Here is a 12543-nt window from a genome sequence, read left to right on the forward strand (position 1 = left end):
ATATTATTACCATAGCTCTTATCAACTGGATGGCATGTGGAAGTAACTTGTACTCTCTGTCCTCAGTCTCCTTATCTAAAAAAGGGGGCTGTTGATAATAAGTGCTTCATAGAGTTAATGTGAAAAAGAAATGAGATGGTTCACATTAGTGCCTTGTGCAGTGGAGGCATCCAGACAATGACATTTCCCCTTTTCTCCTATCCTTGGTCATATTCAAGATCAAAGTATATTAAATATTGAAGTGAATGCACAGTTTGGTTGTTCTTGCCTTGGGGGCTCAAGGAACCCTTTGTGATTTTGAATTCAGAATCTTTCTCTGAGAAAAAGGGAAACACACACATATAATCTCAGTGGGTTCAGTAGTGCGTGAGCTATTATGGGTTTTTATCCCATGGCCCACAGAAACTCATTTTAATCTCCCCTTCACACAATGCATTACATAGAGTTTTCTGGAAAAAAAAGTGACACACAGAAATGAGCCCTTAAACATCAAGATGGTGATGGTGAGATGCTGAGAGTCCTAGGGCCACAGAGGGCTTGGCTTTGGTTCTGTCCAGAAGCTCTGAGCTCAGGGCCTCTGCCTGCCCCAGGACTCACTGTGCTCACTCCCACTGCTGTCCCACGACCCTGTCTGGGCCGCTTATGACTCAAGATGAGGGTGCTGGGAATGGGGCTGCTTCCCTCCTCTCCCAGGGCTGTCTCTCGCGAGCACAGGCCGTGTGGGCGCTGCCTTTGTCGCTCTCTTCTCTAAACTCTGCAATTTATGGTACAGTCGTGCCAGAGAAAAGGCAGGAATTCGTCTTTGTTCTAAGTGTTGTATGTGTATTAAAAGGCTCTTGCAGCAATCAGCACCTCATGGCAGAAAACAGTGGGACACAGTGTGTACCCACTTAGTAAGAACAAGAGGAGGGGAGATTTGGATAATCAAGACAAATATCCACGTGCCCAGGATGCCTGTAGGGAGGGCTGGCAGGAATGGTTTATATAAACGCTGATGTCTGGTGTTTGCGTTCTCATCCTGGCGGATGCCTGCTCACCAGTTTGGTTCAGAGCTGAGGAGGGAAAAATTTGGGTGCTGGGGGCTTAGACGAGACCCTCAGAAATGCTGTGTGTGAACTGCTCAAGTAGATGAAGAGTTGGATTGTGATGATCCTTGGGAGGAGGGGAAGAAAAACACGGGATTCCAGTCACATTCCAGAATTAAAGGTGAGATGTGACAAAGGCAAAAAGTGACATTTTTGAACCTGGAATCTGGTGACTTGTTGGACTGTCATTTGCACCTTGATAATATAAAACATTTAACAAAAAAATTAAGTTTAAGAATAAACCACCAGCAAGATTATGCCCTCATAGTTGGGCTGATGGAAAGCTCATTGATGGCCCTGGTAGGAACTATGAGTCCTTGTGTAATTATAGGTGCAGGACACACAGGTACATGTGCATTCCAAATGAAGTAGAAGCCGAGAGATTCTGAGCAAAGATGCACAGTGACCTGGGGTACAGTGTGGGGGAGAAAATTACCTAACCCCAGTGACTGCTAATGGAAGTAAGATGGGATTTATGGGATTCTCAGGAATGCTGCAGAACAGCACAAATCCTGACTTTTCAGTTCAGTACATTGGGGGTCCTGGCTGACATTGGGGGTCATGGCTAGCATTGGGGGTCCATTGGGGGTCCATACAGGCAATGGACATGCTGTGGGTGATGTGTAGTTGGCACCAGGAGATACATGGCTTGTGGGTCAGTTGCCTGAAGAAGTTATGGGTTTGGAGGGGTCAGTACCCCTGTTGGGATTTCTCACTGGAGAGGAAACAGCAATTCCTTGGGATCAGGGGTCTGTCCTTATGGGAGGATCAGTGCCCAGACAACCTGGATGGATGGGAGCTTGGGGAGAGTGTTTGTCTCATCTTGATGGAGCCCTGTCCCTCAGCTAAAAACCTAAGGCAGGTGTTAGTGGGAGGAGGGTGGTCCCAACCACTGGATTCCTCCCTACACCTCCCCAATAGCTAGATATTTGCGAGAAGGATTTCAGCAGGGAAGCAATGGGGTTTACGTTCCTCACGCCCCAATTTATGACCAGCTTAAGATGTCAGACGCACAGCTTCTCGTGGCTGACCTGGCTCCAGTGTGGGATGCTGCTGTCCCCCCGGCCCTTGCTCTGACTTCCTGACTTTGGCTGTCAGTCTCATCCTTATTCAGTCTCCCTCCTTCTCTCCACCACTGCATCTGGAAGCCTCAGGGACTGCCAACTTCAGGGCCAGACTTGCCTTCCCTGTAAGAAAAGCACATGAGTTAACGATTTTATTAAATACACTTTTAAAAAAAAATTTTCTCCCCTCTACTTATTTATTTATTTATTTATTTTTTGGGCCATGCTGTGCAGCTTGTGGGATCTTAGTTCCCCGACCAGGGATTGAACCCCGGCCCCGGCAGTGAAAGCGCCGAGCCCTAATCACTGGACCGCCAGGGAATTCCCAATAAATACACTTTCTTTTTGAGCCCTTATTATATGTTAGGCTAAGAACTTTATATACAGAATTCTGTTCACTTCTTACAATAATCCACAAGGTACTATTACACTCATTTTACAGGTGAGAAAACTGAAGCTCCTAAAGGTCTGTTTTCCTGCCTGAGGTTGTGTGGTTAAGAGTAAAACCAGAACCCCACTGACCTCTGCCCCCACAGCCCCAGCTGAGCTAACCTTCTCTCTAAGCCCTACCGTGGACGGGTGAGAATTCAGGTACCTTTGGGACCTGCCAAAGGATGGGGTTCAGCTTTGCAGCGGACGTTGTTGGTGGCCTTGCCCCCATCCCTTGCCCTCACCACTTCTGCACATGCTGACTTGCCTTTGCCTGAGGCTCTCTATGGCCACCAATACCCACTTTGCCAGAATCACACGGGAATTAGGACCCTCCAGGGAGTAACTGTCAGTCAAGAATGAGTGAATACCCAGCTTCCGCACCCCTAGTTGGGATAACTCTGAGGTGCACCATCTACACTTTCTCCCAGTTGGATAAGCTCTATGTCCACAGTGGTAACTTGGCTGCCAACAAACTCCTTATAAGCTGCCGTCCCTGCTCCATCTCATGTCCTCAATCATGAGTTTCCTGGAATCACCTCCAAAATAGACTACTTTCATTTAAATCCTTGTGTTGGAATCTGCTTTTCCAGGCTCTCTTTGGGATCAGGTGCATCTTTTTTGTGGGTGTGTGGGTTAGGATGGCAATCCAAAGACTCCACCAATGCAGAGGGCGTATATCTTCTTTCAAACAGTCCATAAGCTCTTTCACAGTTTCCATCACTGTAGCTTGTTGTTTTATTACTTGTTTATTTTATATATGAGAGGCCTCCCAAACAATTTACAGACCTTTTCCCAGGTGAGAGTAAAAGGGCTTACCTTTGTTCTGGCCTTTGCCCCACCTTGACCATCAGATCTAGTCAAACTGCTGGGAAGGTGAGGAATGGTCCCGGGGGATCTAGCCCAACTGGCTTAGTAAACTCATGTCCTTTCTTTTGATGTCAGGCGCCTATGACCTTTTGATTGTCTCTAATTTTCCTGCCTAGTTTCAAGAAAATAGGGTTGACACCATGACCTTGGGCTGGGCTTGGGGCATGGGGACCGAAACCCTGAATTATACTTTCGTTTTTTTTTTTAAAACCCAGGGGGTCAGTGAGCTTGATGTTGACCCCATGACGATTTTATTATTTATTTATTTATTTATTTATGGCTGTGTTGGGTCTTCGTTTCTGTGCGAGGGCTTTTTCTCTAGTTGTGGCAAGTGGGGGCCACTCTTCATCGCGGTGCGCGGGCCTCGCACTATCGCAGCCTCTCTTGTTGTGGAGCACAGGCTCCAGACGCGCAGGCTCAGTAGTTGTGGCTCACGGGCCCAGTTGCTCCACGGCATGTGGGATCCCCCCAGACCAGGGCTCGAACCCGTGTCCCCTGCACTAGCAGGCAGATTCTCAACCACTGCGCCACCAGGGAAGCCCCTACTTTCTTCCTAGAGATGTCAGACTGTTCTGTGGTTAAGAGCACAGCCTGGACATCATGGGTTTGAATCCCAGCTCTGCCACTGTGTTAATAACCACTGGATGGGTTTGGGGACCCACTGGGCCCACTGTGAGATGGTGGAGCTAAAACTACACTGATCATCTGACCCACATAAGCCCTACTCTGACTGGTGGACCCCAATGATGTTTTGGGTCTCCTGGAATTAGTGTCAGTTCAGAGCCTGTGTTCAGTGATCCTGGAAATGTCTGATTTTTCCCCTTTTTCGCAATGCAGTCACTCTGATAAAAGGCATGGGTCCCTTTGGGGAAAACTGGGAGAAAGAATAAGAGCATACGTTTTTGGCAGTGTATCCAGGTCCTTCCTCAAGGGGACCCAGCCTCCCTGGGTCTGTAAACTGATCATGTCTGGGAATTGATTGAGGGGTCCTGACTATCTGTTTTTTTTTTTTTTTTTTACATCTTTATCAGTGTATAATTGCTTTACAATGGTGTGTTAGTTTCTGCTGTATAATAAAGTGAATCAGCTATACCTATACATATATCCCCATATCCTCTCCCTCTTGCGCCTCCCTCCCACCCTCCCTCCCACCCCTCTAGATGGTCACAAAGCACGGAGCTAACCTCCCTGTGCTATGTGGCTGCTTTCCACTAGCTATCTATTTTATATTTGGTAGTGTATATATGTCCATGCCACTCTCTCACTTCATCCCAGCTTACCCTTCCCCCTCCCTGTGTCCTCAAGTCCATTCTCTATGTCTGCACCTTTATTCCTGTACTGCCCCTAAGTTCTTCAGACCCATTTTTTTTTTTTTTTAGATTCCATATATATATGTTAGCGTATGGTATTTGTTTTTCTCTTTCTGACTTACTTCACTCTGTATGACAGACTCTAGGTCCATCCACCTCACTACAAATAACTCAGTTTCCTTTCTTTTTATGGCTGAGTAATATTCCATTGTATATATGTGCCACATCATCATTTTCCATTCATCTGTCGATGGACACTTAGGTTGCTTCCATGTCCTGGCTATTGTAAATAGTGGTGCAGTGAACATTGTGGTACATGTCTCTATTTGAATTATGGTTTTCTCAGGGTATATGCCCAGTGGTGGGATTGCTGGGTCATATGGTAGTTCTATTTTTAGTTTTTTAAGGAACCTCCATACTGTTCTCTATAGTGGCTGTGTCAGTTTACATTCCCAGCAACAGTTCAGGAGGGTTCCCTTTTCTCCACACCCTCTCCAGCATTTATAGTTTGTAGATTTTTTGATGATGGCCATTCTGACTGGTGTGAGGTGATACCTCATTGTAGTTTTGATTTTCATTTCTCTAATGATTAGTGATGTTGAGCATCCTTTCATGTGTTTGTTGGCCATCTGTATATCTTCTTAGGAGAAATGTCTACTTAGGTCTTCTGTGGTTTTTTGGATTGGGTTGTTTGTTTTTTTGATATTGAGCTGCATGAGCTACTTGTGTATTTTGGAGATTAATCCTTTGTCAGTTGCTTCATTTGAAAATATTTTCTCCCATTCTGGGGGTTGTCTTTTCGTCTTGTTTATGGTTTCCTTTGCTGTGCAAAAGCTTTTAAGATTCATTAGGTCCCATTTGTTTATTTATTTTTTTTATTTCCATTAGTCTAGGAGGTGGGTCAAAAAGGATCTTGCTGTGATTTATGTCATAGAGTGTTCTGCCTATGTTTTCCTCTAAGAGTTTGATAGTGTCTGGCCTTACATTTATGTCTATAATCCATTTTGAGTTTATTTTTGTGTATGGTGTTAGGGAGTGTTCTAATTTCATTCTTTTGCATGTAACTGTCCAGTTTTCCCAGCACCACTTATTGAAGATGCTGTCTTTTCTCCATTGTATATTCTTACCTCCTTTATCAAATATAAGGTGACCATATGTGCGTGGGTTTATCTCTGGGCTTTCTATCCTGTTCCATTGATCTATATTTCTGTTTTTGTGCCAGTACCATACTGTCTTGATTACTGTAGCTTTGTAGTATTGTCTGAAATCAGGGAGCCTGATTCCTCCAGCTCCGTTTTTCTTTCTCAAGATTGCTTTTGCTATTCAGGGTCTTTTGTGTTTCCATAGAAATTGTGAAATTTTTTGTTCTAGTTCTGTGAACAATGCCATTGGTAGTTTGATAGGGATTGCATTGAATCTGTAGATTGCTTTGAGTAGTATAGTCATTTTCACAATGTTGATTCTTCCAATCCAAGAACATGGTATATCTCTCCATCTGTTTGTATTATCTTTAATTTCTTTCATCAGTGTCTTACAGTTTTCTGCATACAGGTCTTTTGTCTCCTTAGGCAGGTTTATTCCTAGGTATTTAATTCTTTTTGTTGCAGTGGAAAATGGGAGTCTTTTCTTAATTTCTCTTTTAGATTTTTTATCATTAGTGTATAGGAATGCAAGAGATTTCTGTGCATTAATTTTGTATCCTGCTACTTTACCAAATTCATTGATTAGCTCTAGTAGTTTTCTGGTAGCGTCTTTAGGATTCTCTATGTATAGTAACATGGCATCTTCAAACAGTGACAGCTTTACTTCTTCCTTTCCGATTTGGATTCCTTTTATTTCTTTTTCTTCTCTGACTGCTGTGTCTAAAACTTCCAAAACTATGTTGAATAATAGTGGTGAGAGTGGACGACCTTGTTCCTGATCTTAGTGGAAATGGTTTCAGTTTTTCACCATTGAGAACGATATTGGCTGTGGGTTTGTCATATGTGGCCTTTGTTATGTTGAGGAAAGTTCCCTCTATGCCTGCTTTCTGGAGGGTTTTTATCCTAAATGGGTGTTGAATTTTGTCAAAAGTTTTTTTTCTGCATCTATTGAGATGATCATATGGTTTTTCTCCTTCAATTTGTTAATATGGTTTATCACATTGATTGATTTGCGTATATTGAAGAATCCTTGCATTCCTGGGATAAACCCCATTTGATCATGCTGTATAATCCTTTTAACGTGCTGTTGGATTCTGTTTGCTAGTATTTTGTTGAGGATTTTTGCACCTATGTTCATCAGTGTTATTGGCCTGTAGTTTTCTTTCTTTGTGACATCTGTGTTTGGTTTTGGTATCAGAGTGATGGTGGCCTCGTAGAATGAGTTTGGTAGTGTTCCTCCCTCTGCTATATTTTGGAAGAGTTTGAGAAGGATAGGTATTAGCTCTTCTCTAAATGTTTGATAGAATTCGCCTGTGAAACCATCTGGGCCTGGGCTTTTGTTTGCTGGAAGATTTTTAATCAGAGTTTCAATTTCAGTGCTTGTGATTGGTCTGTTTATATTTTCTATTTCTTCCTGGTTCAGTCTCAGAAGTTTGTGCTTTTCTAAGAATTTGTCCATTTCTTCCAGATTGTCCATTTTATTGGCATATAGTTGCTTGTAGTAATCTCTCATGATCCTTTGTATTTCTGCAGTGTCAGTTGTTACTTCTTCTTTTTCATTTCTAATTCTATTGATTTGTGTCTTCTCCCTACTTTTCTTGATGAGTCTGGCTAATGGTTTATCAATTTTGTTTATCTTTTCAAAGAACCAGCTTTTAGTTTTATTGATCTTTGCTATCGTTTCCTTCATTTCTTTTTCATTTATTTCTGATCTGATCTTTATGATTTCTTTCCTTCTGCTAACTTTGGAGTTTTTTTGTTCTTCTTTCTCTAATTGCTTTAGGTGTAGCGTTAAGTTGTTTATTTGAGATGTTTCTTGTTTCTTGAGGTAGGACTGTATTGCTATAAACTTCCCTCTTAGAACTGCTTTTGCTGCATCCCATAGGTTTTGGGTCATCGTGTTTTCATTGTCATTTCTTTCTAGGTATTTTTTGATTTCCTCTTTGATTTCTTTAGTGATCTCTTGGTTATTTAGTAGTGTATTGTTTAGCCTCCATGTGTTTGTATTTTTTACAGATTTTTTTCCCTGTAATTGATATCTAGTCTCATAGCGTTGTGGTTGGAAAAGATACTTGATACAATTTCAGTTTTCTTAAATTTACCAAGGCTTGATTTGTGACCCAAGATATGATCTATCCTGGAGAATGTTCCATGAGCACTTGAGAAGAAAGTGTATTCTGTTGTTTTGGGTTGGATTGTCCTATAAATATCAGTTAAGTCCATCTTGTTTCATGTATCATTTAAAGCTTGTGTTTTGTTATTTATGTTCATTTTGCATGATCTGTCCATTGGCGAAAGTAGTGTGTTAAAGTCCCCTACTATGATTGTGTTACTGTCAATTTCCCCTTTTATGGCTGTTAGCATTTGCCTTATGCATTGAGGTGCTCCTATGTTGGGTGCATAAATATTTACAATTGTTATATCTTCTTCTTGGATTGATCCCTTGATCATTATGTAGTGTCCTTCTTTGTCTCTTGTCATAGTCTTTATTTTAAAGTCTATTTTGTCTGATATGAGAATTGCTACTCCAGCTTTCTTTTGATTTCCATTTGTATGGAATATCTTTTTCCATCCCCTCACTTTCAATCTATATGTGTCCCTAGGTCTGAAGTGGGTCTCTTGTAGACAGCACATATACGGGTCTTGTTTTTGTATCCATTTAGCCAGTCTATGTCTTTTGGTTGGAGCATTTAATCCATTTACATTTAAGGTAGTTATCGATATGTATGTGCCTATTACCATGTTTATAATTGTTTTGGGATTGTCATTGTAGGTCTTTTCCTTCTCTTGTGTTTTCTGCCTAGAGAAGTTCCTTTAGCATTTGTTGTAAAGCTGGTTTGGTGGTGCTGAATTCTCTTAGGTTTTGCTTGTCTCTAAAGCTTTTAATTTCTTCGTCAAATCTGAATGAGATCCTTGCTGGGTAGAGCAATCTTGGTTGTAGGTTTTTCCCTTTCATCACTTTAAATATGTCCTGCCACTCCCTTCTGGCTTGCAGAATTTCTGCTGAAAGATCAGCTGTTAACCTTATAGGGATTCCTTTGTATATTATTTGTTGTTTTTCCCTTGCTGCTTTTAATATTTTTTCTTTGTATTTAATTTTTGATAGTTTGATTAATATGTGTCTTGGTGTGTTTCTCCTTGGATTGTCCTGTGGATTTATTTATGGGACTCTCTGCACTTCCTGGACTTGATTGACTATTTCCTTTCCCATGTTAGGGAAGTTTTCAACTAAAATCTCTTCAAATATTTTCTCAGACCCTTTCTTTTTCTCTTCTCCTTCTGGGACCCCTATAATTCAAATGGTGGTGTGTTTAATGTTGTCCCAGAGGTCTCTGAGACTGTCCTCAATTCTTTTCATTCTTTTTTCTTTAACCTGCTCTGCAGTAGTTATTTCCACTATTTTATCTTCCAGGTCATTTATCCGTTCTTCTGCCTCAGTTTTTCTGCTACTGATCCCTTCTAGAGAATTTTTAATTTCATTTATTGTGTTGTTCATCATTGCTTGTTTGCTCTTTAGTTCTTCTAGGTCCTTGTTAAACGTTTCTTGTATTTTCTCCATTCTGTTTCCAAGATTTTGGATCATCTTTACTATCATTACTCTGAATTCTTTTTCAGGTAGACTGCCTATTTCCTCTTCATTTGTTTGGTCTGGTGGGTTTTTACCTTGCTCCTTCATCTGCTGTGTGTTTCTCTGTCTTCTCATTTTGCTTAACTTACAGTGTTTGGGGTCTCCTTTTCCTAGGTTTCAGGTTCCCGTTTTTTTTGATGTCTGCCCCCAATGGGTAAGGTTGGTTCAGTGGGTTGTGTAGGCTTCCTGGTGGAGGGCACTGGTGCCTGTGTTCTGGTGGATGAGGCTGGATGTTGTCTTTCTGGTGGGCAGGACCATGTCCAGTGGTGTGCTTTGGGGTGTCTGTGAATTTAGTATGATTTTAGGCAGCCTCTCTGCTAATGGGTGGGGTTGTGTTCCTGTCTTGCTAATTGTTTGGCATGGGGTGTCCAGCACTGGAGCTTGCTGGTCATTGAGTGGAGCTGGGTCTTAGCCTTGGATGGAGATCTCTGGGAGAGCTCTCGCTAATTGATATTACATAGGGCCGGGAGGTCTCTGGTGGTCCCATGTCCTGAACTCGGCTCTCCCACCTCATAGGCTCAGGCCTGACACCCAGCCGGAGCACCAAGACCCTGTCAGCCACACGGCTCATCTGCTGGTGCCTGGCAATGTGCTCCAGGTGCTGAAAATGGTGCCATCTGTGAGGTTGCTCGCAGGCCTGCGTGAGATGCCTGCCATTGTTTCCGCTGAGAGCCCCTGACCATCTGTTTTTATAATTCAAGTTAGAGTTTTGTTCACTTGACCTAGAACTCTTTTGGTTATACAGATCAAGTAAGAATTCAATATGCTTGCCATCTATTACATTTCTAGGAACACTGTGCTGAACTGGCCACTGCTACAGTTCTGTGTGAGTTGGACTTTCCTGACTTCTGCTTTGACTCTGCCCATGACCTTGGTGGTTGAGAGCCACCACTTGACCTCTGCCACCCTGGGATCCAGCGACCGCCCCCCACCCCCCCACTGCATTTAGGTTTCCCAATTCAGTGGCAGCAGTTCTCGCCATAGGGTGCCTTGGACACATTGCTTGCCTTCTTTACGCCGCTGTCTCCTCCTCTGTATAGTGGGGATAATAACAGGGTTTTATTTGTGCTGGAGCAGAGGGAAGAGATGGAGAAGAGAGGAAGGGACTGAAGCAAGAGGGGAACATGTAGGATGCAGAGAACCCTGGGCAGGAGCAGATCCATTTACTCATCCAACAAGTGTTTCTTGAGCACCTACTGTGTGCCACCCACCATGATAGCTTTTAAGGATAAAATCACAAACAAGGCAGAGGCAGCAACTGCCTGCTGGGGCTTAGCGGCAGAAAAAATTTAACAAGCAATTGCAGCATGGTCTCAGCTCTTGGTTGGGGAAGCTCAGGACATATAGGAGCCTGGCGCTCATTGAGGCTTCCCTGTACACTGGGTATAACCCTTAAATGTCCAGAATATACCTCCTGGCTCAACTCATCACACAGCCGAGGAGGGAGCCCCATCTTGGTGCTTAGGGCATGTGTGGGGCACACTCAGAATTATCAACCCATCACTCCAAAGTGGTTCTCAATGTCTCCTCCCTTTGTCCATTTGCACTGCTGCTGTGCTGAGTCCCTGCAGTGGTCCTCTATCTGGTCCTGCCCTGCATGCCTGGCCCCCGACAACCTCTCCACCCCCCACACCACTCTCCACTCACCCACACTGCTGCAGCCCCACAGGCTTCTTGCCTCCCTCTCAGCCTCTGGGCTTTTGTGTGTGCTGTTCCCTCTGCCTGAACACCCTTCACCTGGCTGAGAACTACTCATCTTGTACACCTCCATTCAGTGTTCACTTCCTCTGCCTTTCTCCCAGCCCCAGACCTTCTGAGGCTCTTCTGTTTTAGGTTCCTGCATCCCCAGCACATTCCTCTGCAGCCCTTTGCCCCGTTGGCAATGTCAGTCAATCATCGCCTTCCCCCCCAGGCGCTGGGCTCCACCGGGCAGAGACAATGCCTGCCATGGTCACCATTGTAACCCCCTCCCGCATTGCCATGCCTGGTTCATAGCGATGCTCAATAAACATCCTTGATAGCTAAGCACAGCTTCTAAAGATGGTGCCTTTGTATTAAGCACATCATTCTCCAGGCCGAATTCTCCTTGTGTTTTGAGCAGCTTCTGTTTTCCAGCCACATCCAAACCATTCAAGATGCAGAACAGTACTGAGGGACCAGGGTGTCCATACTCGCAGGACGTTGGAGAAGTGGACGTCTGCTTGTCCCTACTCCCCTCCCTTCCTTGGTCAGGGAGACCGTCTGTGTGTGAGCTACGGGCCAGGATTTGCCTGAGCGGGCCTCTTCCACGCGTGCCCGCGGTGCACGCGAGCAGCCAGCAGGTGGCGGCAGAGAGACAGGAGTGGTCCACAGAAGAGCCCAGCTCAGAGCCGAGCCGCGCGAACCCACCGAGCCCGCGCTCAGAAGCCAGATCTCCCACCGACAGGCCGCTGGTTTCGGAAGGCTGCTGGGTCCTTCCTCTCTCCCAAGTGCAGGCAGAGCCCCCCTGGAGCTATGGCCAGCCCTTCCGGCAGCCCCGAGGACACGGGCAAGCTCAGAGGCAGGGATGGCCGGCAGAGGCGGGAGGAGGAGGATGCCCCTCCGGAGGAGAAGAGGTTGAGGCTGGGGCTGGAAGGAGGAAGCGCAGCGAAGGAGGAAGGAGAAGACGCGCCACGACTGGGCAGGGAGGAGACCGGCATCCAGACAGGTGTTGAAGACAGAGGTGTAAGTGAGCGGGGGGCGCAGGAGGGACGGGGGCTGGGGGGTGGGCAGGGATGCTCCCCGTCGGCGGTCAGGTCTAAGTTGATAATTGGGCAGCAACTCCTGCGGGCGGGCGGGCGCCGTGTGACAGCTTGTGGGGACCTCCTGAGAAACTAGATGCTCCGTCGTTGGTGGCAACTCCCTTCCTGTTTATGTAGGATCAACTTGCTGATTCTCCCACGACGTCGTCGCTGGCTGGGAGACCCGCGGGCTCTGCGGTTGTCCAAAAAGGGAGGGGGAGCTCTGTGTCCTGGGGGCGTCCTGAAGGGAAAGGAG

General features: G+C 44.9%; 1 protein-coding gene across 1 annotated transcript in view; it reads left to right on the top strand.

The window, feature by feature from the left end:
• Positions 1–4650: 4650 nt before the first annotated feature.
• The window catches only part of RBFOX1 (RNA binding fox-1 homolog 1), a 2204869-nt gene continuing 2196976 nt past the window's right edge, over positions 4651–12543 (top strand). Inside the window, exon 1 of the mRNA XM_082429022.1 lies at positions 4651–12231. Within this exon, the coding sequence (XP_082285148.1) occupies positions 12022–12231 (210 nt within the window). The 5' untranslated portion in view covers positions 4651–12021. The remainder of the gene's footprint in view (positions 12232–12543) is intronic.

The sequence above is a fragment of the Balaenoptera physalus genome, assembly GCF_965194825.1.
Source record: "Balaenoptera physalus genome assembly, chromosome: 16".
NCBI classification, from domain to species: Eukaryota; Metazoa; Chordata; class Mammalia; order Artiodactyla; family Balaenopteridae; genus Balaenoptera; species Balaenoptera physalus.